General features: G+C 41.5%; 1 protein-coding gene across 1 annotated transcript in view; it reads left to right on the top strand.

The window, feature by feature from the left end:
• Positions 1-25898, top strand: part of jupb (junction plakoglobin b) — a 147736-nt gene extending 121838 nt beyond the window's left edge. Inside the window, exons 11-17 of the mRNA XM_041063434.1 lie at positions 12180-12332; positions 13073-13192; positions 14176-14326; positions 16093-16214; positions 22112-22154; positions 24722-24861; positions 25832-25898. Coding sequence (XP_040919368.1) covers positions 12180-12332; positions 13073-13192; positions 14176-14326; positions 16093-16214; positions 22112-22154; positions 24722-24858 — 726 coding nt within the window. The 3' untranslated portion in view covers positions 24859-24861; positions 25832-25898. The remainder of the gene's footprint in view (positions 1-12179; positions 12333-13072; positions 13193-14175; positions 14327-16092; positions 16215-22111; positions 22155-24721; positions 24862-25831) is intronic.
• The last annotated feature ends 805 nt before the right edge of the window (positions 25899-26703 follow it).

Below are 26703 nucleotides of genomic sequence, written 5' to 3'. Positions count from 1 at the left end.
AGAGGAGCTTGATTTGGAAACAGAGCTTGCTGCATTTAATGCTAAGTTGGCAGTATTACAGACTTGTGAGACTAACAGCTCTTGTGAAGGCTCAAATGGCATGAATTCATACTATTCATACTATGAAAGGAAAAAAAGGGAAAAGGAACACGACATTGCCTTAAACCCCACAGCAAAAGAGTTCAAGTCTGTATGGAGGCCTCCACAACCAAGCTATTTAGCTGAATCACAAATGCCACCTGACAGACTAACATCTGTGGATGTGCCAAAGCAAGATGTGCAAGATTGGCAAGCTGCTAAAAGCACTTCTCACCTCCCAAGCATATCAGCAGAACCACAGCACATACAATGTCAACTCACGGCCGCTCAGCCAGATGACGAATCAAAGCAATATATTGACATTCAACGGTCAATCAGCCAAAATACTCATGGAGACATTCTCAATGTCATGCACAGGCAAAATGAAATAACAGCAGCACTGGTGCAGCAGCAGCATTCTCTGTCTTTGCCACCAAGAGACATTCCTATCTTTGAAGGAGATCCTTTTAAATACCGAGCATTTGTTAAGGCATTTGAGCATGGCGTGGAAGGAAAGGCAAGCAAGGCAGATTGTCTTTTTTATCTGGAGCAATTTACTAAGGGCCAGCCACAAGAGCTGGTACGTAGCTGCCAGCATATGGAACCTGTGAGTGGCTATGCAGTGGCAAAAGGTCTCTTGCAGGAGCATTTCGGCAACCAGCACAAAATCGCCACTGCTTATATGGAGAAGGCATTGGCCTGGGAGTCAATTAAATCTGAGGAGGCAAAGGCACTCCAGGCTTATTCTCTATTTTTGCGGGGATGCTGTAATGCAATGGAGGAGCTCCAGTATTTGCAAGAGTTGGACATGCCGGTGAACATGAGGACTATCATTTCTAAATTACCATTCAAGATGAGAGACCAATGGAGAACTAAAGCTCATGAAATAATGGAAAGAACAGATGACAGAGCTCACATCAAGGACTTAGTATTATTCATTGAACGCCATGCCAGAATTCTTTCTGACCCTCTGTTTGGCAACATTCAGGACCCTGGTTTAGGTGCTATTGGACCAAGGGCTCTCACCAAGTTCAAATCTAAGCCCAGAGATAGAATAAAGGAAAGCATTGTCGCCACCACAGTAACATCTATAAATGGGGCTGAAAGAAGAGATGATCCAAAGGATAGTAGAGACGCTGGATGTCTCTGTTGTGCTCAGAGGCACACATTGGATGAGTGTAAGGAGCTCAATGCAAAGAAGCATAAGCAGAAAATTCAGTTTCTGCGGGAAAAGGGAGTTTGTTTTGCATGTTTATGTGTGGGTCACGTGAGCCGTGACTGTAAGAGGCGTCTGACATGCAAAGTCTGTGGACAAACTCCACCCTACTTTGCTTCATATAAAAAGGCATGCAGCTTTGGAGCAAGGAAAAGTAACATCTAATGAACAGCCCACAGTTACAACTTGTGGACAAACAGGGGTCGGTAGGGACCAGTGTGCTTTATCCATTCTTCCTGTAAAGGTGAAAGTTTCAAAGGGAAATCATATTGAAACAACATATGCATTCTTGGATCCAGGCAGTTCTGGTACTTTCTGTTCTGAACGTCTCATGAAGAAGCTGAATGCTACGGGTAAAAGAACTAGCTTCCTGCTACGCACAATGGGGCAGGAGTCAGTGAAAGTTGTTTACTCCTTAACTGGTTTGGAGGTTGCTGGTCTCGACGGCAGTGATTTCTATATGCTTCCTGATGTTCTCACACAGGAGAAGATGCCAGTGACTGCTGAAGACATAGTGACACAGGAAGAGCTGGATAGATGGCCATACTTGGCAAACGTACATATTCCAAGTATTCAGGCAAGCGTTGATCTGTTGATTGGAGCCAATGCTCCCAGGCTATTGGAGCCATGGGAGGTCATTAACAGCTGCGGGAATGGCCCATATGCTGTTAGAACTGTTCTTGGATGGTCGGTAAATGGTCCACTGAATGGAAACGGTGGCACCAGGGATGCAGAGCTTCCCTCCATCATGGCCAACAGAATCGGCGTGCATAAACTGGAGGAAATGCTGGCTGCTCAGTATAATCATGACTTCAACGACAGGAAAATGGAGGAGGGACAAATGTCAAGCGAAGACATGAAGTTTATGGAAATCGTCAGCCATTCTGTAAGGCTGGTCGATGGGCATTACAGCCTGAAAATGCCTTTTAGGAAAGAGCATCTTACTCTTCCTAATAATCTGTCTGTGGCCAAGCAAAGGATTTTGGGCCTTAAGAGAAGGTTTGAGAGAGATGAGCGGTTTCATCAGGAGTACACGAGCTTCTTCACTGACATCATTAGTAAAGGTTATGCAGAGAAAATACCTCAGCACCTGTTTGACGGAGAAGAAGGAAAAGTTTGGTATATCCCCCATCACGGAGTCTATCATCCTAGGAAGAATACTTTGCGAGTAGTGTTTGACTGCGGGGCAACATTTAAGGGAAGATCATTGAACCACGAACTCTTGCAGGGTCCCAACTTGACGAGCAGTCTGCTTGGGGTGCTTACAAGGTTCAGACAGGAGCCTGTAGCTTTGATGGGAGACATACAGCAGATGTTCTATCAGGTCCGGGTTGCAGAAATGGACAAAACCTTCCTTCGTTTCTTATGGTGGCCAGAGGGTGACCTGAGTCAAGAAGTTGCAGAGTACTGGATGACTGTACATCTGTTTGGGGCGGTTTCATCACCGAGCTGTGCGTGCTATGCACTCAGGAAGACAGCAGAGGACAGTCAGTCATTGTTCTCTGGTGACGTCGTTCAGACGGTGAAGCAAAACTTCTACGTTGACGACTGTCTGAAGAGCACTTCCTCAGAGGAAGAAGCAGTTCAGTTGATTAAAGATCTTACAGCTATCTGTCAAAGAGGAGGATTTAATCTGACTAAGTGGGTCAGCAACAGTCGGAGGGTGCTCAGATCAGTTCCAGAGGAACACAGAGCCAAGGACTTAAATGAACTGGATTTGGATAGAGATCACCTTCCTTTGGAGAAAGCCCTTGGTCTTCAGTGGTGCATCGAGAGTGATGCATTTCAGTTCAGAATGCTGGGGAAACAAGGTCCTTATACTAGACGTGGCATGCTGTCTATGCTTAGTTCAGTGTACGATCCTTTAGGATTTATAGCACCAGTCACTTTGTCTGGTAAAGTCTTGCTGCAGGAGCTTTGCAGAAGAAAGTCTGGATGGGATGACAGCTTACCTTGTGACATACTGCAACAGTGGATGAAGTGGCTTGAGGAACTAAGCAGGCTGTCAGAGTTGAAGATCAAGCGGTGTATTAAACCAAAGGAGTTTGGACAGCCCTCACTGGTCCAGCTGCATCACTTTTCGGACGCAAGTGAAGGAGGATATGGCACTGTTAGTTATGTAAGGTTGGAGAATAACAGACATGACATCCATGTAGCATTCCTGCTTGGAAAAGCAAGAGTTACACCACTAAAGCCAGTCACCATTCCACGTCTAGAGCTTACTGCTGCTGTTCTTGCTGTTCAGGTGGACAAAATGTTAAGAGCAGAGCTGCAGTTGCAGTTGAAAGACTCATTTTTCTGGACAGATAGCACCTCGGTGTTAAAGTACATAGGGAACGAGGACAGACGCTTTCATACTTTCGTGGCAAACAGAGTGACAACCATCAGAGATGCTACAAAGGTGTCACAATGGAGATATGTAAATACAAAGGATAACCCAGCAGACGACGCATCCAGAGGCAGGAAAGTTGATGACTTACTGACTGGCAGCAGGTGGATTGAAGGCCCTAGCTTTCTTTGGAAATCAGAAAGGTACTGGCCAGAAAGTGTTACGGAGACAAGCATTCCAGTGGATGATCCGGAAGTTAAGAAAGACATCACTGTGAACGCTGTAATTGTCACAGGCCCATCTAATGCAACTGATCAGCTAATTACATATTTCTCAGACTGGAGGAGGCTCAAAGTCTCAGTTGCCTGGTGCCTTAAGATAAAGGACGCTCTCTTGAAGTTAAGTCAAAGGAGAAAACAGCTGCAGACTTTTGAGGGAAATAAACAACCCACGCAGATACAGGCTGAAATGAGAAAGCTGAGAAGCACGTTTGCAGGCCAGAGTATTTCATCTGATGACCTCATGCAAGCAGAAGTTGCAATCATTCGCTTCGCCCAGCAGCAGCGGTTCAAAACAGAAATTGTTGCACTCTCATCTGGGAAATCTGCTGTTAGGAAGGATAGTTCAATCTACAAACTAGACCCACGCCTGGAGGATGGCCTGCTTAGAGTGGGAGGAAGACTTTGTAAGGCAGCTTTGCCAGAAGAAGTAAAACATCCACTCATTCTTATGAAGGACCAGCATATTTCAACACTTATCCTTAGGCATATCCACCAACAGCTGGGTCATAGTGGTAGAAACCATACGCTATCCAAGCTTCGGAGGAAGTACTGGATCACAAAGGCTCCCTCAGCAGTAAGGAAGGTCATTAACGACTGCTGGACATGCAGACTTCACACTGCAAGAGCAGGTGAACAAAAGATGGCAGACCTGCCACTGGAAAGGATTTTGCCTGATCTCCCTCCTTTTACGAGTGTCGGTGTTGATTATTTTGGGCCGATTGAGGTGAAGAGGGGAAGAAGCTTGTGTAAACGATATGGAGTGATTTTTACCTGTTTGGCAAGCAGAGCAGTTCACCTGGAGGTTGCGAACTCACTGGATACTGATGCATGTATTAATGCTATACGGAGATTTATAAGTAGGAGAGGCCAAGTAGCTCATCTGCTATCCGACAACGGCACCAACTTTATTGGAGCAAATAGGGAATTGAAGGAGGCTCTTGCTACACTCAACCATAACCATATCCAAAGGGCACTCAGACCAGCTGGAGTGGACTGGAAATTCAATCCTCCAGGAGCATCTCATTTTGGAGGGATTTGGGAGCGCATGATTCGAACCATAAGGCGCGTCCTCAAATCTGTGCTGCACCAGCAACAGTTGGACGACGATGGCCTTCACACAGTTCTTTGTGAAGTTGAGGCCATATTAAATGATCGACCTATCACTCAGCTGTCCGAGGATCCCACTGACCTTGAACCCCTTACACCAAATCATATTCTCTTACTGAAAGGCAAACCTGCATTACCACCCGGGCTGTTTGAGAAACGAGACCTGTATACAAGGCGTAGATGGAGGCAGGTTCAATACATCTCAGATCTGTTTTGGAAACGTTGGGTCAGAGAGTATCTCCCTTTGCTACAGGAACGGCAAAAATGGAACAGAGAAAAAAGAAACTTTGTACCCGGAGACATTGTTATAGTCATGGATTCGACTGCACCTCGAGGCTCTTGGTTGCTTGGGAGAGTGTCTGAAATCTTCCCTGACAAACATGGGGTCGTAAGGTCTGTTCGTCTTAAGACAAAGTCTAATGTCTTGGAAAGACCTGTCACCAAACTCTGTCTACTAAATTCAGCTGAAGATGTCTGATGGTACTGTGGTGACTACATTGTTTGTATTAATGGCACTTTGTTTATTTTGTTTGAATTGTTAACTTTGCTTGTCATTAACAATTAGGGGTCGGAGTGTAAGAGCCATTTGCAAATGGTCATAAATTACTTTGGTGGGCACTTGGTGTGGTGGCTTTTGTGTGCCAGTAGGTGTCGCTGGTGTGCTGCCACAGCAACAGGTATTTAGGGCTGTTAGCTCACCTCACTGGGCGTGTTTGACCCCGGAAGGGCATAAGGTTCTTGACCGCTATGGCGGCTGGTTTGAATTTCTTTGTGTAATGAAGATGCCAGTAAATGTGATCAAACTGGAAAATAAATTGACAATGTGGCACAGTAAGACGATCAATAGACTCTTCATTCATACGAAGTAAAGCAGACGGTAATGGGAACAGTAGCGTGTCATCCAAGCCACTCCCGGGAGTCTTTACACCTCGGCGTCTCGGTATCAGACCGAGCTCCAACACTCGGATTTGAAGGGCAAATTTGCCGCAGCTGGCTTGGACACATTTTATCAGAATCTCTTGCCAAGTTACCTCAACTTGACATCCCTCGCTGCAAAACTGTTGTGCATGTTTGGAACCACATATCTTTGTGAGCAAGTTTTCTCTGTAATGAGCATAAATAAAACAAAGCTGCGCTCAAGGCTCACGCACAAGCACTTGAATCACATCCTGAAGTTGGCTGCCACTCAGGATGTGACGCCTGATATTGATGCGCTGGTGAAAGCTAAAAGATGCCAGGTATCAGGAGTCAAATAAAATATGCAACCCCACTTAAAGTGCTGCACGAGACACCCTGATATAGTTCTGTGATATACTTCTGTGAATCACTGAGGCATTGTGTGTTTGTGTGTTCTTTTTCTTTAGAATTTTCAAATAAACTTGAGATGTTTTATGATTAATATTGATGTTGTGCTTGTACTATTTTGGACACACTGTCCTCAGGCTCCAGCTTTATCTTTTATGTTGTATTAAAACAAAAAGAACAATCTGAAGTTGTTGTTTTTAAGTTATATATACCATGATTTTCCCGGTCCGGCCCACTTGGGAATAGATTTTCCTCCATGTGGCCCCTGAGCTAAAATGAGTTTGACACCCCGATCTAAAGGATGCAAATTTAGCCATGCTATATCGGTTTTCAAGTGGTAGCACTTGAATAACAACTTGTGGAGATATAGATGTTTACTGATTTTGTGTATTATGAAAAATGTGTGATGTGATGTGAAAAATATAGTGAATTAAGAGGTCCAAAGTTGTAGAGAGGCAAGCTTTTGACACAGTTTCGTGGATGTGCTCTGTTATGCCGATTTATGAAAGAAAATTAAGATTTTTTTGTAATGAGCCAAACCCACTTTAATCAATCATTACCAAATTTTCTGAATCGACTGAGCCTTGATCGCATGAACTGAAATTCAAATCTATGCAGCCATTTATGAGATATTTATGATATAAACTTTTTGGATTTCTAGCATACCCTAGAGGGGAAGCACAATGCACAGTTTTGAAAATTACCTATTTTGATAAAAACTGTAAAATCAAAATGGTTCGACATATCGAAATTCTTTTGGTAACTTCTTGTCAACATTGTCTGACGATTTACACTAGATTTCACGAGACTACTTTTGATTTATTTATTTATTTATTTAATTGCGGGACAGTTTCAGCAATTTCAGAGCAAAAGACCATTGGAGCAAAGATGTACATGAACTGAGAAAATGATGACAGAATTTTAAGTCAAGCCATTATCTATATAATTGTAAAATTGATTATTACAGAGCCACCTTGAGGCCAGTTTTGTGCAGACTCGCATTTGGTCTCAGCCTAGGTAAACTTTGTAAAAGAGCTGAATATGGACATGGCCTATGTAATGAGATTCCGAGCTACCAGCAAAGTTGGAATGTTTCTGAGTGGTATTTCAGTGTGGTAATCAAGAAAGCGTTGTTAACCTAGCCTGGGAAAAACCCTGGACTTTGGGTAGAGTTAACCTGTTGCAACTGACCCCAGGTTTTAGCGTAAGTCATTCATGAGTCAAGAGGGCTATGTGCAACAGTTTATAAAGATTTGACTTCAACCTAGGATGAGTTTGAATATGCTGGTTTTGTGTGTTTTTTGTGTTTGAAAGTGCAATATAGTGCCAATGTGCCCTAATAAAGCACACACACACACACACACACTCATATATGCAGGAAGAACAGATAAAGCAGCACCTAGAGACAAGAAAACACATACACTATAACACACGTCTCCCATCATGCTTCACTTCCAAAACACTTGAGCTGTGACAACAGCCGCTGGCGTGCTGTGTCCCTGGAGAGACAGACAGGTAACGAGGAAAAGAGGGACTTGGAACTCTAGAGACATAGCTGGTTGTTTTAGTGTCTCAGTCACACTTGGAGAGAGCAAGAGAGAGAGGACTGACAGAAGCTGGGTTTCAATCCAAGTAAAATTAACAAGACTAAAAGTCTAAAGCCCTGCACGAAGCCCCCAGAGGTTCGTTAATGCAAAATAAAAAAGGGCTGGAGGAAATCAACCACATACTGATTGTCAGTATGTGGTTGTACTGTAGGATATTCTTTGAACTCTACTTTGAAGTCTGGAGTGTGCTAACAGAATATCCATAACTTTACAGTTTTTAATTAAAATCACTTAATAAACTGATGCATTTGACAAAACTAGTAATTACTTTCCCATCACAATAACTGAATTATAATTTTTTTTTACATTTTTCAGCTGTCCATCACACACATATCTGACAGACTGTGCTTCAGTCTGTACAGCCATGTACACTGGCCTTATATCATCTCAAATCATCAGTTACAACTCAGACAGGCCTCTCCATTGGCAGTCCAATCTTGGAGCACAGCAGTTACAGGATAAACGCAGTCAAAACACTACAATTTGCGACTGGACATATACATACACATATTTCACGATACCATTTTTCCCGATATAGCGTATTTTCTTATTTCAATTCAATTTAGTTCAATTAAAATTTATTTATATAGCTCCTTCCATGGTCAAAATTGTCACAAAGCACTTTACAGAGACCCAGAGCCTGACCCCAGAGCAAGCACTTAAGGCGACAGTAGCAAGGAAAAACTCCCTTTCAACAAGAGTCATTGGGAGGTGGTTGGGTGTACAATGTGCAGTGACTGTAGTTTTCATCAGGGTCCTGTCTGTACACTTCCCATGATTCAACATGCTAGATTCTCTTTATTTAGATCATCCTTTCCCATGTCTCTAATTTGTAACAAAGGGTTTCTGTAATGCATTTGTAATCTCCAAGACAAAAACCAAGATCCTCTTAACATCATCAGGGCTATTTTCTCTTCCAGAAATCTTCCAGATGGCACATAAACATGCCATTCTTGCAGCTAAATCAGGCACAAGTCATTTTTTTTTCTCCTCCCAGTCTCTGGGCACACACACACCTGTACTAAGTTCTTTCCATTAAAACGCTTCGCTTCCTCATTCTGTACCCAAAGGGTGCTGATGCACTGAGTAGTTAGGAATTTTTTTATAAATGTGGAAGCACTGGTTTATTTCTTTCTAAGTCCGGAGGATGCTTGAAATGAACTAGCTCGAATGATGTCTTTTCTGACTATAACTGACGGCAAAAGTGCCTATAGCTCTTCTTGGAACACAGATAGAACACTGTTGTAGTGCAGTGAAAAGCTTGTCGTCATAGAGCAGGTGACATTTTCCACTAGTTCAAATGTTGTTTGCGGATCCAAAAAGCATTTTGTTTAAAGTAAACTTTGTTATACACTGAAAAAAATTTTCATTGAATTTACTCAATTTTAATATTGAAAGTGGTTGCATGTTTGTTGTTACCAATGAAATCAGAGTAACAAATACTCAGAATTTTTGTGCTGAAACTGCTTATAGAATTTATTTGAAATTACTCAAAAATATTAAGTACAGTCAGCTTAAAAAATGTCTGATTTAGATGAGAATATTGCGTGCAACCACTTTCAACATTAAAATTGAGTAAATTCAACAAAACATTTTTTTCAGTGTACTTGCAACATATGCTATCAAAAACAAAAGCCAACAGTGTATTTATAATTTGCATCTTCTCCACTATTTTGTATATGGTGTGTTACAGTCATCCTGTATTCATCCTGTATATCATGAGCTTCACAGACTTGTTTGTTTGCTATGAATGGCTGAAGGCTGCTGCTTGTGCTGCAGTAAAAGATGGCTGGATTCTAAATGTATATAATAATACCATCAGAATATTTGAACCAAACAAAAACTATTCAGACCAAATATCAGCCTTTGGAATTGTCCCTGGGAATCCAGTGATCCAGTTAATGTCTTCATCTTAAAGGAGTTGGATGGACAGACTCTCACACTCCCTTCAAACATACAGAGTGCAAGGACCTTGTTTTAAGCCATAATAACAATGTGTCTTTTGGGATGGCAGTGTTAAATGGCTGCTATAAATTGTACATACAAGTATGGAGTGAAATAACTTGACAGCCGCTGTAATACTTCGTGCAGATTTTCAAGGTCCTGTGATGATTTGGTTTTCCTGTAGCACCACCAGCAGGTTTTGTCTGGGAACCATAAACGTCTCTACGAAATCTGTGCATGTTATGAATGCTATTTTAACAAATGAGAAAACCTGCTGGTGGTGCTACAGGAAAACCAAATCACCAAAAGCATTCGAATTTTGTCCTCACAGGACCATTTATTCTAATGACTCTGGCTTTTTATCTAGTGCCAGCATGATGTTGACATCTTTGACAAATTCTGATCACTTTGGTGATCTTTTAACTTTTCTTATACAGTCTCATGACCAGGCCAAAATATTAATTTGCCCAATGCTTTTTGTAGGTTTATTACCTACAAAACTAATGACATTTCCACTGGTCTCAACAGTACTTACTTTAGCTAATAGGTTAAACAAAGATTACTCACCTAGTCAGTTATACCTGCAAAACAGCGTAATATTAGCATTGTCACCCTGAACATGTCATACTCACACAGAACTTGTTAGTAGGATACAGTCATTATTGTTTTTCATGTTTCATGTGGTTAGTTGGCAGCAAAAAACAAAAAGAAAATCTCTATGTCTCTCTTTGTCCATTATGTCCCTCTCCAATACACACACACACACACACACACACACACACACACACACACAGAGACTTGCTCTTCTCCCACTCAGTCAGACAGCCCTGCCAACTGAGGCAGATTACATTAATGAACTGAGGTATTGGTGTTTAATGATGTGGAATGGAGGGATGAACAATGTGACTTTATAAAGGAGCTTTACAGAGAGAGGGAAGCAAAAGGGTTGTGAGAGAGAAGCAGTAATGGAAAACAGGAAATTGTCCTACTTCTAAATGTTTCTTGCCTAAATGTTACAAAACCCTTCACATATGATGATGTAATGATAATGAGCCATTGCATGTTCAACCCCATGGCTCTTATGTATCTTGTTCATTTTATAATTTTTTCAATTTTAGTGTTGCTGCTATACCCGAGCTTCAATCCTCTTTTCAAAAGACCAATACGCCGAGTGATTTTTTGTGTTGCACTCTTTAGTGACACCACCACTATTGCAGCTGCACAGTGAAACTAATCAAATTTACATGCACAGTGAAAACAGAGATGTTCAGTGTTACTGCACAGGTTTGTCTAATCTAAACACATTTCAAAAATTTTTTTTTTTTTTTTTTTCAGCTTGAGAGGCACCTGTACTGGTCACAGTGAGAAGTTGGGCCGAACTTACTAGGGGCCACACCCTAGAGGCCACACACTGTCCTTACATGCCTGAGACTTATTATACATTCTTTTTATACCTGTTACCCTGAAAATTTTACAGTATAAAAAAATTGGTTACTTTTGTTTGGGTTGTACAGCACACAGCTGGGAGGATAAAATCTACATTACTCACTCAACTCCTTTTTTCCCCAAGAATATACAACGTCATCAGCATCTTAAAAATTGTTTACAAGTGGAAAAAGTTGTTAGAATGAGAAACTGATCAAATAGTGGGTAAAAAAAAGTTGCTTATTAGCATTAAACACAGACACAACATGAATACAAATCTCACCAGACTACATGTGATGCCATGTCACAATCCTCTTGATTCTTGGGATTACACAATACGTAGTGTATTGTGTAATCCCAAGAATCAGTACCAGTACTGGATGGGGGTTAGGATATGGAGTCATTTGATGCACATATGCTGGGCACAATTCCTGTTTTTTTTGGTTATGCGTTTCCATTTCGGGGAACTTTATCAGTGTGTTCTTCACCAAGGCTACTCCCTCTGAAATATCTGCATGGTTACAGACTTTGCATGTTGGTGAAAAATAAAATCACAGCTTTTCTGAGCACTTTGCTGGTGTATCAGTGACATAGCACTGAACTCTGGTGGAAGGCTGAATGCTGGGAGTTGGCCTAGCTGTTTTCCTCAACAGTGAATGAGCTCTCCATCCACAGAAAACTGTTAGATCTTTTTCCTCTAATCCCTGTGGTTTCCTTTGATATGAAGCATCGCACACTGGTTGGTAAACATGAGTGCAGTCTGCTGGTATTCCAAACAGTGACTGGCACTGCCGTTTGGAGGCATGTGAAGTTGCCTTTAAAGCTGACCCACATACAGCTTGGAACATCCTGTTGAGAAAGCTCTTTGATCTTTGTCATCTCTTCAGGCCACAGTTGGTCTGATCCGGAACTTGGCACTGTGCCCGGCCAATCAAGCGCCACTGAGGGAGGCAGGTGCTATTCCACGATTGGTCAACCTGCTGCTGAAGGCTCACCAGGACACGCAGAGACACGCCTCCTCCACGCAGCAGACATATCAGGTCTGGAGCACACACACCTACACTAACACAAACAGACACACAATCTTGTCTTACAATAGCTGCGAGGACACTCAATGTAACAGACTGGAGCAGTATTTGTACTAAGTAATACAATCACTTACTGATTTATCTTTTGAATGGTCATGCCATTGCTTGGCTTAGAAAATCATGAATGACCCACAGAACAAAGTTACTATTTGAATCAGCAAAGTGATTTGTTATTATCATTTGTAATTCCAGCACTGTCTCCACCTCATTGAAAGGGAAACACAACATTATTGTGGATGTTGGATCATTTCTATTTAGGTTTGAGAAAAGAAAACATCTTTCCTTTTCCTTCCTCTGTGTCTAAATATGTGTTGATTAGACAAATTGTCACTTGAAACATAAAACTATAAGACATATCTTCTTAAAAAAGAAAAAAAAAACTTTACAGCAACCAGATATGACAATACTATATCAAACAATGAAGATATAGAGCTATAACCTGTGATATTACACAGGTTATAGCAGGTTGAGCTTTAAAATGTCTTTAAGCTTTGACCCCGGAACTGCCATATGTTCCACTCCACTTGTGAGAAAGTTTCATTCACAAAAATGTTGAGGAATAAAAAGGAAGAATTTCACACTGCTTCAAGTCCTGTCAGAAGCAGAACATGTTGTATTTAGCAGTATCAGTAATGGTATAATTAGCTGCTTTATTTCTTTACTTCTGCTTGTCTTTCTGTCTCTGTTTTCAGGATGGTGTTCGTATGGAGGAAATAGTAGAAGGCTGCACAGGAGCACTTCACATTCTGGCCAGAGACCCCATAAACAGAGGAGAGATCGCCAGCATGCAGACCATACCATTGTTTGTACAGGTACATACACATGTATGCTGCAACATGAAAATACCAGGCTGCACAAACTACAGAAGCAGCTGATGTGATATCAGCATCCTGAAACTGAGGGACCAGCTCACTTCTACCCTCACACACATTCTTGCTGAATCTACTCCAAGAAATTGTTGGCACTCTGGAAAAAAGTTGGGGTGGTAGTAGCAGGGATCACCGAAGTTTTAAGGGGCCATTCTCCTTTGTACCAATCCAATCCAATGAGATGTTCTTTTGGATGTGAGAATGCTTGGCTACTGCTGGTATTAAATGAACAGTCAGGTGTCAACATATTTCAGTGTGGATGAGAGTGGTGGTGCTGTCTCATCAACCAACATTGCCCTTCCTGGAGTCACTTGCTGCTACTACTGAGCTGTAAAGTTTCCCCACAGCGGCCATTTTGGCTTGAACAGATTTTGTTTGAACATCCTAGCCCACCTCTTGAGTTTTTGCTTTTCTGTGGGTCATTCTGCCACTATCAACATATCTCAATGAAGTGTGTAGTAAGTTAGAGAAAACAACAAATAACTCAGAGCCATTAGCTACTGCACTTCCATCCACCCATTACCTATATCATCATATCCTCCATGGGGAGCTGGATTAGAGTGAGATGGGATTATCAGGGGATAATCAGGGGATAGGGGACCAGTCTCACTATGCTTCAAACTCCATGCATGTTTCAAAGTGCAGGGTCAGAATTTTTTAATGTGCATTACCATGCATGTTTTGAGACTGTCAAAAATGTGAGCCATGATGTCCATTTGTGCAGTTTACAGCGCTAAGTTTAGCTAGGTTACAAATTCTAAAAATGAAAGCTGACAGACAGAAACACCAAGACTGTGGGAGCATAAGTTTTAGGTCCATGAGTTACCTGTGATGTTAAAAATGTATCCCAAATGCTAAAATCACAGGTTTGTGTGTGTGTGTGTGTGTGTGTGTGGGTCGGCGGGTGGGTGGGTGTGTGTGTTCAGCTGTTGTACTCATATGTAGAGAATGTGAAGCGAGTGTCTGCAGGTGTCCTGTGTGAGTTGGCCCTGGATAAACAATCTGCAGAGCTCATTGATGCAGAGGGAGCATCAGCACCGCTCATGGAACTGCTACACTCCAGCAACGAAGGAATCGGTACGTTAATGCTACTTTATGAAGAGCTGTTTCACAATAGTGTGCGTTGATGTGTGTGTTCATACAAAAAATGAATAAATGAATAAATAAATAAATAAATAATAGGATTTTAGTGATTTCATGATTAAAAACAAACAAACAAAATCATTAAAACATTCACCAGTGGCTGTAAAACTGAGACGGTTCAGGGAGGTGGCTGGTGAGTCATTACTGCCATCTGCTGGAATTCACAATGAGCTGAAGCTCACATAAAGCTTGAACACATTCTCCAAAGTTCAGTCATCAAATGATACAGCTGCATGGAAATTCAACACTATCTGCGATATGAAAAGCCAAAAGGCATCATTATATTTTACAGGTTACCCACAACCTGACATTCATCAGATGTCAGGTAAAGAGAATTAATGACTAAGTACATCACGTCACACAAGTGTCAAAGCATATGATTTAAAACTGAACTGAATCGAATATCCCCATGTAGCAGTTAGTTACTTCCCTTCTTTTCAATCATCAAAACTACAGTGACCAGCTGCTTCTCAGCTTGCAGCAGGAACCAGTGGGTTCGGACAGCCACAGACAGTGTAGTGAAATAGGAAAGTGAGAGACTAATGCACTGTTGGTTTTGGTCTTTTCATGGGATTTGTTGACAGTAAGAAAAATGTAGAATAACACCCACTTAAAATGTGTTCATCTTCACTATATTAATATGGTGGCAAAATCTTACAGGTGGTAGGCTGTTTCAAGACTTGCACAACACAAAAACAGTCACTGCTAGATTTAAAACCCCTGCAGCTTATCTATGAAATTCAAAGCAATCTTTATGTAATTATAGTGGGTGAGACTCATTGGGTAAGTAAGAACCACACTTTCCTGGAATGTCTTTGACCAATTTATTGCCAAACATCAACAGTGGCTTTTTGAAATATTATTAGAAAAAAATTGCAAAAAATAAAAAAATAAAAAAGAAACACTTTTCAATTACAAGAAATGATTAAAAGTTTGTCACTTGTGATGGTATTTGAAAAATGGGCTTAATCGGAGAAACCCCTATTCCAAACAAGTTCTTATATATCTCACAGTGACTGAATAATTACAACTATTACTCACTGAAAAAAAATTCTGGTTGTGGATGGGCGACAGGTTTTATGATTTCAGACAGTGCTGAGGCACATGTTTTTAAAATATAAGTTACAACAGTATTATCTTCAATTGATTGTGAGATTATTATTTTTTTTTTAGTATAGATTAATACTATACTATAATCGTTTTGCCTCATCCGGAAATAAAAAGAAGATTTAGCTAACCTTAGTTGTTTGAATAAATGTATTCCTCAAGCCTATATAAATCTACATATGTCTCTTCTAAAACTGCCCCTAAAAATTGTGATGTGACCTATAAGCAGTCACTGATCACTTCCAGTAGTAACTGTCGTTTGGCCTGATCTCTCTCTGAGGATATGTGCAAGAAGCTCAGTGTGCACATTTTGCTGTCTTTAAAATGTTGTCTGCCTTAGAATCCATCCTCTCCTTGATTTGATTTGAGAGTTAAGCTTGATTTTTATTTAATTTTGCTTATAAACGGTTCCATCTTTCAGTATTGTTCTGTGAAAAAGTGATGAAACTGGCAAGCATTCCTTAAATTTAACAAATTTATGTAACAAAAAAAAAAATTGATGGAGGAACTATTTACATTTTGGGTAAACTATCTGTATTATCTATTACTTAAGTCTGTTTATAAATGACTGGAATGTTGCCGTGTCCCTGCAGCCACCTATGCCGCAGCAGTGCTGTTCCGAATTTCAGAGGACAAGAGTTCAGACTACAGGAAGAGAGTGTCAGTGGAGCTAACGCACTCGCTTTTCAAACATGACCCTGCTGCATGGGAAATGGTAAGAATGCGGTGTGATTGTGTTTGTGGTTCCAGCTAGCTATTAGAAAAATCTGGGAAAAGCTATTCTATGTGGAGTTGACAGCTCTGGTGAAAACTGGAAATTATTCTAATCCGGCGCCAGTATAAGAATCAGTCCACCAGCTGGTAAAATTGTAATCTAAAATGCTTTCAGTTCTTTCTGCTATTTCCATTGAAGACACTGGGTTGCCACTTACAAAGTAGCTATGCATCCTGTTCTGTCCTCAATGTGTCCCATACACGTATTGACAGGCAGCTAAATGCTCTACTCTAAACAAAACTCTGTGTATTATGTTTGTAGCAGATTTATTGCTGAAGTAAAGGTGAAACTAAAAAGAAAACAAAGAAAGTACTCCTAAATCAAGAACATTGCATTTGACGTGATATTTCTGCACTATATCAACCAGAACTAGCGTGGCTAACATGCAGTATGCTAGAGAGAAATACACGCAAAATACATTTCTAACGAGAAAGATTTGTCACTTAAAAACACCAGCACATGACGATAAAAATATTATTACGTACCAACGATGCAACCGGCTGTGTGCTGGAATGGCTTGTAAAGCCTGGAAGCCTGGCGAAAACGTTACTTGTCCTCACTTCCTGAATAAAGTTTTTATTCAACCTTAACAAAACAAACTGCTAAACCAAAATCGGCCAGAATGTGGCAGTACTGCGCCCTTCATATACCCATTCAAACAAAACACAATGAAATAAATGAAATTAATATATTAAATCCTTTTCCTCTTTTTAACTGACACTCTAAATCTTGTAAGCTAAACAGAACACTCCCCACCTGGCGTTAATTGATGCCACTCTCTTATAACACAAACTGCATCCAATAACAACACAGTTATTCCAGTACTGTCCATAAACCAGTCTTTATGGCTCTGGGGGAACCAGAACCGCTATCTGTGAGATAGGCCTGGTAAAGAACTTGGTTCCACGTGGCCCAGCCACCTTATTTCCACAGTGCATACTTCACCATCAGTGCTGGGAAACACTTTGGTCACAAGTCCAAGTGGCCACTCATTTCTTGGAGACTGAATGTCTTTCAGGACAACAACAGTCCCTGGGTTCACATTTGGTTGGCTAGATTGCCATTTGCACCGGGTTTGGAGTGTTGCGAGAAACTGACGTCACCACTTGTCCCAGAAAACACTGGCAAGATCCTGGACTTGACGCCACTGATGTTTGTACAGATCAGGGACACCAAAGCTGCCAGCCAGAGCAGAGGGTTGACTTTCTGTGTGAGGAGAACAGCTGGGGAGAGTATGAACGGATCAGTGGGGTCCGTTGACACTGGAATGAGGGGCCGTGCGTTTATAATAGCAGACATCTCTGCCATGAAGGTAACAAGAACTTCATGAGTTTTGTGGTTTTGTGCTCAAAGAACATGGAGTCAAGCATTCTTCTAGCCAGACCCACCATCCTCTCCCATGAGCCACCAAAATGAGAGGCATGAGGGGGATTGAAAGTCCATGAACATCCCTGTCCTAACAGGTAGTCTCTGACCGCTGTATTGTTTATGTTCGAGGGTATCTGGAGTTCTTTGCTCGCATTGATAAAATTGGTGCCACAGTCTGAATGGATGCTCTTCACTGGACCCCTTATGGCCAAGAATCGTCTGAGTGAGTTGATGAAGCTCGATGTGTCCAGAGATTTGATCACTTCAATGTGAACTGCCTGCATGCTCAAACACGTGAAGAGGACAGCCCTTTGGATAAGACCTCCTCTTGTGCACTGTGCAAAGACATTCCAGGGGCCAAACACATCCAAGCCCACATTAGTGAAAGGAGGGTCAGTTGAGAGGCGTTGTGCTGGGAGATTGGCCATTTTTTGAACACTCAGGGGGCTCTCAATCTCCTACATTTCACACAATGGTGAATAACATAGCTCACTTTCCTTTTTCCGCCTACAATCCACCAACCTGCCGAACGAACAACCCCCTCAGTGTAAAGTCGACCTTGATGAAGCGACAGTTCATGGCAATGCTTCACAATGAGGGTTGCAATGAGTGGATTCTTCTCCGCTTGATTGGTTTTCAGGGTGGAGACCTGGGGTCTGATGTCAGTGTCTGAACTGGGTTCAACAAGATCGTAGATGTGTTGAGCGGGACTTTGACTGTCTTTGAGCAGGAATCTGGGGCCTTCTGCAGTAGAGTCACAGCCATTTCCACAGTGGGGAAGGATTTTAGGCCGTCGTCTACATAAAAGTCACGTGTCACAAACTGCTCGACATCGGGGTCGAAGTCTGTCTCAGAGCACCGCACAGACTGATGAAGGCCAAATATTGCCACTGCAGGAGAGGGACTGTTACCAAAAACATGCACCATCATCCTATATTCTGTGATGTCACTGCAGAGGTTGTTGTCGCGGAACCACAAAAAACGGAGGAAGTTTCTGTCCTCTTCCCGCATATAGAAACAGTAAAACATCTGTTCAATGTCTGCTGTGAAGGCTACTGCTTCTTTTCTGAAGCGCATGAGGACGCCAAGGAGTGAGTTGTTGAGGTCAGGCCCTTTAAGTAAGACATCATTAAGTGACACCCCGTTGTACTGTGCACTGCTATCAAAGACCACTCTAACCTGCTTTGCTTTTTTAGGGTGATAAACCCCTAACAGAGGCAAGTACCACCTCTCTTCATCCTCCTTTAACGGTGGGGCAATCTCTGCATGGCCATTTTGGAAAATCTTTTCCATAAAGGCTAAGAACTGATCTCTCATATCTGGTTTTCTGTCAAAATTACGGATCAGAGACATGAGCCAATTCATGGCTTGTGGCCTGTTGTTTGGGAGCCTTTGGCGTGGTGACTTGAACGGTAATGGAGCTATCCAACTATTGTTTGCATCCTTTTTCATCCCTTCTTTCATTATTTCAATGAATGCATTGTCTTGAAGGGGAGACTTGATTTTCATTTTTGGTCTGCTCAAACACCTGACAGCCGAGATGGTTTGACTCACAACTAGATCTGTCAGTAGGTTGTTGCATGTTGTGGCAGGGGATCTGGATCTCACTGTGTTTCTCTTTCACATTAAACAGATTGGGACACGGCTGGAAACATGTTGGCCGACCTCTTTCTGTTGTGTTGGTGTATAAAGCATTCACAGTGGTTGTTTTGTGAACACCACCTAGACACACATTTCCCACTATAACCCACCCCAAGTCTAACTTTTGTGCATAGGGTGCGTCATGTGGGCGCCTTATCTGTTTATGGACTTTGTGCACCCTGACAACGTCCCGTCCAAGCGGCATCAGAATGTGGGCGCTGGGGTCAAGGTCTGGGACGAGGTGTGAGACATTCTTTAGATGAGGGTGATGGAGTGCTGCGCTGGGCATTGGTATCTCCTCCCTGTTGTTCGGAATGTCATTGCACTCAATCAGACTGGGCAGTGGGATGTGACCCGGAAATCACGTTTGTAAGTTGCACCGACTGAAACCCACTTCTCTTGCAGGTAGAATGGGAGTTTTTGCACAATTGGGTTTACACCCCTTGCAGAGTCTAAGAAAGAGAGACCAGGGAGGTCTCCCTCCTCCTTGGCACTCTGAAGCTCCATGAGTATGTCACAGAATTTTCTCAGCTTTGCATAATCTCTGTTTGTGATCTTTGGAAAATTGTCAATGCGCTTAAACAGAGCATCCTCAACTACCTCAGCTGAGCCACAACATTGGTCAAGGATCTCCCAGATCATTTTTAGCCCAGCGTCTGGACGGTTGATGTGAATGGCTCTGATTTGTTCCACATGCTCGGCAGATTCTTTACCAAGCCACTTAAACAATAAATCCATCTCCTCACTGGCTGACAAATCTAGACCCCTTACTGCATTCTCAAAAGAGTGTTTCCAAGCTCTGTAATTCTGTGGCTTGTCATTGAACTGAAGAAGGCCTGTTGCTACAATTTCACGACGAGCAAAATATCTAACAAATTCACTGATGTTCCCCTCACTGTGGGCTGAAGGCCTGGAGTTGTAGGTGGGATCATAGTAGCTGTCTCTTAGGTTTTGTTGCGTCCAATCATGATTTGTATTACAGTTATCCTGAGCCGGATGGGGGGGTAGATGAGGTAAGGAAGCAGCTGGAATATGATGCTTATGCACAGGTTATTCAATGTGAGTTTTTATTTCAGGTGGTGGTCCACAGTCTACTGGGTTGGTGTGTGAGGGATGAGTATTACAGAGGGGGGTAAACTGTGTTAGCTGGAGGGTCATCAGATGATGAGGGCTCTTGCTTTTCAGTAGTTTCATCTTTCATTAACCTGGCCTGAGCCATAACATACCTTTCAGTCCTGAGTGAACTTTCAAGAGAAGGGAGATCTAAGTCACATCCATTGCTTTGTTGATCTACTTGTGATTGAACAGCAGCCTCCAGGACTTCTGCTTCTGCTGAAGCCGTGGTTGCTTCTTTCTCACATTGGAGGAGTTCGAGTGAAGCTTCTAGTTTAGCTTTCTCCAGTTTCAAACTCACTTCTTTCTGAGCAAAGGTAAGACGAGTCTTTGCTGCCTCTGCTCTTGCTCTTGCCTTGGCTGCTGCTGAACGGGTAGAAGAACACGAAGCCTGAGACCTTGTTCCATATGATTTGGCAGAGATGATGGCATTATCAGCTTCCGGTGATACACTTCCGTCGTAGCCATGCTTAGCTGAAGCATCGTGGCGTCTTAGAATTGTCTGCTGCTAGCCTGATCAGCGCTACTTGCTCCGCCAAGATGCTGTTTCACTGTTCTGTCCTCAATGTGTCCCATACACGTACTGACAGGCAGCTAAACGCTCTACTCCAAACAAAACTTTGTGTATTATGTTTGTTGTAGGTTTATTGCCGAAGTAAAGGTGAAACTAAAAAGAAAATAAACAAAGTACTCCTAAATCAAGAACATTACATTTGACGTGATATTTCTGCACCACATCAACCAGAACTAGCGTGACTAACATGCAGTACACTAGAGAGAAATACACGCAAAATACATTTCTAACGAGAAAGATTTGCCACTTAAAAACATCAGCACATGACGATAAATATATTATTACGTACCAACGATGCAACTCAAAACAAGCTGTGTGCTGGAATGGCTTGTAAAGCCTGGAAACTGGCAAAAATGTTACTTGTCCTCACTTCCTAAATAAAGTTTTTATTCAACCTTAACAAAACAAACTGACTGCTAAACTAAAATCGGCCAGTAAGTGGCAGTACTGTTCCCTTCATATACCCATTTAAACAAAACACAATGAAATAAATAAAATTAATACATTAAATCCTTTTCCTCTTTTTAACTGACACTCTAAATCTTGTAAGCTAAACAGAACACATCCTTTCTCTCAACTCCCTGTGTTTTATTAGCTATACTAGTTTTTGTCTCTATTCTATCTAATCTCATCGCTCTCCTACTGGCAAGGAGCTATCAATCAATCATGAACTTTATTTGTCCCCTGAGGGGCCATTTAGGTATAATCTCCTCCTGTTTCTGTTACTGGCACTGGGTTGTCAGTTCCCCAGCCTATACACTGATTCCTCAAACCTCTTCCTGTTTGGTACTGGCACTGGATGCCAGGTTCTTGCCAGGGAACTCCAAGAACCTGATGTCCTCCGATTACCCATCGCTCTTACCTCACATGAACTACCCAACCAATCTAGAGACTAGAACACCAGTTTCTAGCAAATGCGCTGACTCATGTGGGTTGGGAAGCAGAAAAGATTTTCTAAGGATTGACCTCCTTACATATTGTTTGGTGAGGTTTGCCTTGTTGTTTGTTGTTGTCTCCAACTTTACTGTCTCTCCTGTGATATAACTTTACTGACCAGTACACTTTAAACAGAAACAATGTTGCTGTAGTGGTGTACAAAGTCATGATTGTGTTCATCTCCATTTCCGTGCATCTCTCTCAGGCTCATACTGCAGTCCCTCTGGAGCCCACATACCTGGCTGATGGTGAGTACTTTGACTTGACAGTGATAACATTGTACATCTACAGTAGTAGTTATAGTCTTCTACAACTACAAATACACAGATTTAAAATTGGTTTCCGCTATGTGGTTTTATCTTAATCCCACACTTAAAAAGAACACGTACAAGCGTGGTGATCTCTCCCCTCATGGTCAACAGTAACATTTCTTCATAGTTGTTGTTATAGTCCTATTAGTTATTGAAACACTGCACTCAACAAAGTATTAGCTTAGATCTGAGAGCATGGAAACTTCAGTTAACCATGTGCAAATCCAGTCTAAAAAAAGAAGAGCAATAAAAGCTTTGAAATTCAGCTGTAACACCTGCTAATGCTATTCCCAACACAAACGCTGTTCTCCATCATGCTATGTTGAAAACATGCACTGTTTCAGGTCCCTTTAGTGTTCTCCATCCTCTCAGCCCTCACAACTTCACAGTCTGAGGGAGCCTCAAACAAACCATGCTCAGGCTCATTAGACAAAAGTCCCAGGGGAAGAAGAGTTGTCACCACAGCAGAAAACTCTTCAGATGAGACAAACAAAATAACATCATGTTACAAAAAAGCTGGACATCAACATGCACAACAATAGCCCAGCCTACACACATATAGAGAGATCAGATTGGTATTCCTGTCATATGCCTCCTCTCCCCCACACACACAGCTCTATGGTGCAGCAGCTTCATTGCCCAAGTCTATTCTGTCAACAGCAGGGAACCTACCCACATGATTGCCTCATGTTGTGTGTGTGTGTGTGTGTGTGTGTGTGTGTGTGTGTGTGTGTGTGTGTGTGTGTGTGTGTGTGTGTGTGATATTACGTAAAAGAAAGACAGAAGTGCATTCAAATCCACCTCTGGGGTAGTTCCTATTGGAATAGGTGCCTCCAGGACCACATTTTGCCATAATGATACACACACACACACACACACTCACACGCAGACTCACAAAGTGAAATCAATCCCAGCCACACACTCTTGCGACAAGTGATTTAGAAATGTGATAGCAGCATAACCATAACATTTCCCTGTTACCCGATATTTGGTGTAGATGTAGCTTTTTTGAATGGTTTGTTAATTACCACAGTGCAACAGAACCTAATCTGACAAAGATATATAAGACAACAAACAATGTGAGAAGGTACAGAATGTGCAGATATTAACTAGAATACAATATTTTAATGGCATCAGCACAAAATAAGGTGCTTACATGCAGAAGAGGGAGAGAGGCTGTAGGCAAAGTATCAGAGTAGCAGATGATGGGATATATGGTATGTGTATGTCAGTGTGCATGTGTGTTTGTGGTGCTATTTATATTTCCTGCTGCAACCTTACATGATCTTGCAGCCTGTTTAATGACAAGTTTGCTGTGACTTGATTTGATGCTGTTATTTCAGGCCAGAGAAACTGGAATCTGAGAGTTGCTAACATCAGTGGCTTTCTGTATCAGTATTGTGAGAAAAGTGTAAATGTATTTATTTACATGAATTACACAAATGTATTCAATTTAAAGTTTTTATTGAGTTTTTGAACTACTTAATGTAAAAGCTGTATTGACTGTATAGTAAAAATGTTGTGTACTCAGAAAGTACCAAAATATATTTCACTCATATCAAAATGAATATAGCTGCTTTATAAATCAGAGTTAATTTGATATAAACTTTGAAAACAAACCCAATTCATATCCTATCTGTATCAGCAAAGAGAGGAAAGGAGGATACAACAGAGGACAGAGCAATAACAGATGAAAAGGAAGGGGAGGAAGAAGGTCATGAAGGAGCAGAGGAGTAGACTGAAACAGGACATGAACATGAGAAAAGGGGAGAAGAAGGAGAGAAAATGAACAAAGAAGTGGGACAAAGAAGGGGAGTGGTGAAAGGTGCAAATTTCATTGTCTTTAACCTTATCTTATATCTTTAGCCTTCAGATGCAGTGTTTCTGTGTGTGTGTGTGTGTGGCAGAGAGAGAGAGAGAGGGTAGTGGTCCTGTTTAAAACCTGGATATTAATATGTATTTTTTCCAGGTGCTTAATCTGCTGCAGTAATGCACACACACACACACACACACACACACACACACACACACACACACACACACACACACACACACACACACACACACACACACACACACACACACACACACACAGAGCTGTTGGTAGTTGTACTGGATGTCAGTTGAAGGAGCTGGTTTCATAGTGCAGTTGTCAGCACCAAATAAACTCTTATTCAGTGTGTGTCTCTAAGGTAGATGTCCATGTACACCTCTGTTCAACCTTCATACTGAGTGAGATGAATTTCAAACATTGGGTCAAACATTGGGCTTCCACTCAGAGTTATGAGGCCATCTAATTCATTGGTTTAAACCATTCACAAACAGAAGCGTAACACAAACAGGGAATTACAGTTACAGTTGTGGCTATAACTGTTATGCTTGGCAAAAAAAAAATGAGTTTTGCCAAAAGTTGGAAATACAGATGACCAATATTTTCTGGGTGATGTGAAGTGCATCAGAAAAGATGTTTATGTGAACCCGGTATCTGTGTCTGTGTGTCTCAGAGTTAGACACTTCTTACCCTCCCTATGGCTACACTGAGCTGCCTCTGGATACCCTGCCGCTAGACCCTGACCTCCATGAGCCCTACATCCCCGATATGACGTATGACCCAAGACAGACCTACCCTGAACCTCTCTAACAGGTAAATACACACACAACACAGTGTTGCCAATTTGATTTAGTTCTTCTATTTTCAGTGAACATTTGGTATAAATTGTTGTTGTTGTTGTTCTTATCTATCTATCTATCTATCTAGCTAGCTAGCTATTATTCCTCTAAGCTCTTCTTCTATTATTAAAGAAAGCCAGCAACATTTCCAACATGTTTAAATAAAGTGCTAACAACTACAGCGGAACATGCTGACACTTTACATAGACAAAGCAGGTTAGCTGTCTACAATGACACCTCCACAGATCCAGCTGTGGGACTTCAGCCAGCTGTCTCCCAGTGCTGCTGTTGCTTGGTAGACAACATGTATTTGTTGATACAGCGCTGAAATGAGCAGTGGGGCAATGTATCTGGTTACTGGTGCTACAGAAGTTTGGCCTGTGGTTACTACCGTATGTCTTGAGATGTCACATGGTTTTTGTGCTTCTGTTTTTTTAGTGATGTTGGTCAATGCTGTAGTAATTTCATGCTGCTGTGAGACATTGATGGCTGTGTCAGTGTTCAGACCCTCAGGTTATAATGTTCCAGCTTACCCCAAAGTGTTAATCAAGGGCAGCATAGGAAACTATTGATTCGCTAAAATGTTGCATAATGTGAATAAATGAGATACAACTTTTTAGTTAGTGAGCATTAGAGGTGATTGCAGGTGTATTTTTGAACACAGCTAGCTTTGCCCTGTCTGTTAACTGGGCTGACCATGCTCTATACTTCATACACACTCATGACAGATGTGATTGGTATTGATTTTCTCATCCCACTTTGGAAAAGAATGTTGAACCCTTCCTTAAAGACTTATTTTTTATTGTAAAAGTTTGGAAAGTGGGTATGCAGTCTCACTTGCCTTTCTAATGACAGTGCATTTTGAGAGTACTTTTAAATGATGAACCTTAATGAACAGATATATGTCCTCTGATCTCTTTGAATCCTTTTTTTTTATGTTGCAGGAGAGAAAGAAATGCTGGAAGAAAAAGAGAGAATGAGCAAATCACAGGAACAAAGACTGAAGGAACAGCTGGATGAACCCTTTCCAAGTGGTGGAAAAAAAATCCCATTTGGCAATCAGAAACTATCAAAAGAGGTTGCTTATTTAAAACAAAACAAAAGTTTAATGTTGCTGTAAATGGAAAAAAAAAATGTAACTTTGTTCTAATGTTTTAACTGTGGGGTGAAAGTGGGGGGTGGGGAAGTTTTGAGGTGTTGTTACACGGGTAACTTTTTGAAGCAATCAGATTAGGCAAGAATGCTTTACATTGCCGGTTTGAGACATGCAGGACAAGAAGGGGAGCTCAACCAAACTCAGCTGATATTCTTTACCAAAAGTTTTAGCCTTTCATCTGTAAAAGTTTAGAAACCAGTCTGTTATATTAGTTGTGATATACAGGGACTAATATAGTAACTATAACCCCAGTTTAACAAAATTCATCACAAAAACATTCACTATGAAAATGATTTAAAATCCTTAGATTTTTGCTTGAAAAACACCCAGCTTTTAACAAGAATAGAATTTCTACCTTTTGGCAATACTTCCAGTGCATTGCTACCAAATGCTACCCGTGTATCCCAGCCTTAAGCTGCTGTCTTTTAGATGTCTCCTCTGTGTATTTAAACAGTGCACATGTCCCAAGATGTCCATGTGTGGTCGTTGCATGGTAGTATATCGTGTACTCATTGAAATGTCCTTCACCTTTACTCACTAAGAAAAAGCGACATTTGGGTTTTACAAGCCATTTTGGATTATGCCAAATATACTATTTGGAAAACTTTAGTGTGGAACTGGACCACAAATCCAACAATATCCCAGCCTCACTTTCACCAA

The sequence above is a fragment of the Toxotes jaculatrix genome, chromosome 18, assembly GCF_017976425.1.
Source record: "Toxotes jaculatrix isolate fToxJac2 chromosome 18, fToxJac2.pri, whole genome shotgun sequence".
In the NCBI taxonomy this organism is placed as follows: Eukaryota; Metazoa; Chordata; class Actinopteri; family Toxotidae; genus Toxotes; species Toxotes jaculatrix.
Note: the sequence above shows the minus strand (reverse complement) of the source record. Positions and strands in the feature narration are given on the sequence as shown.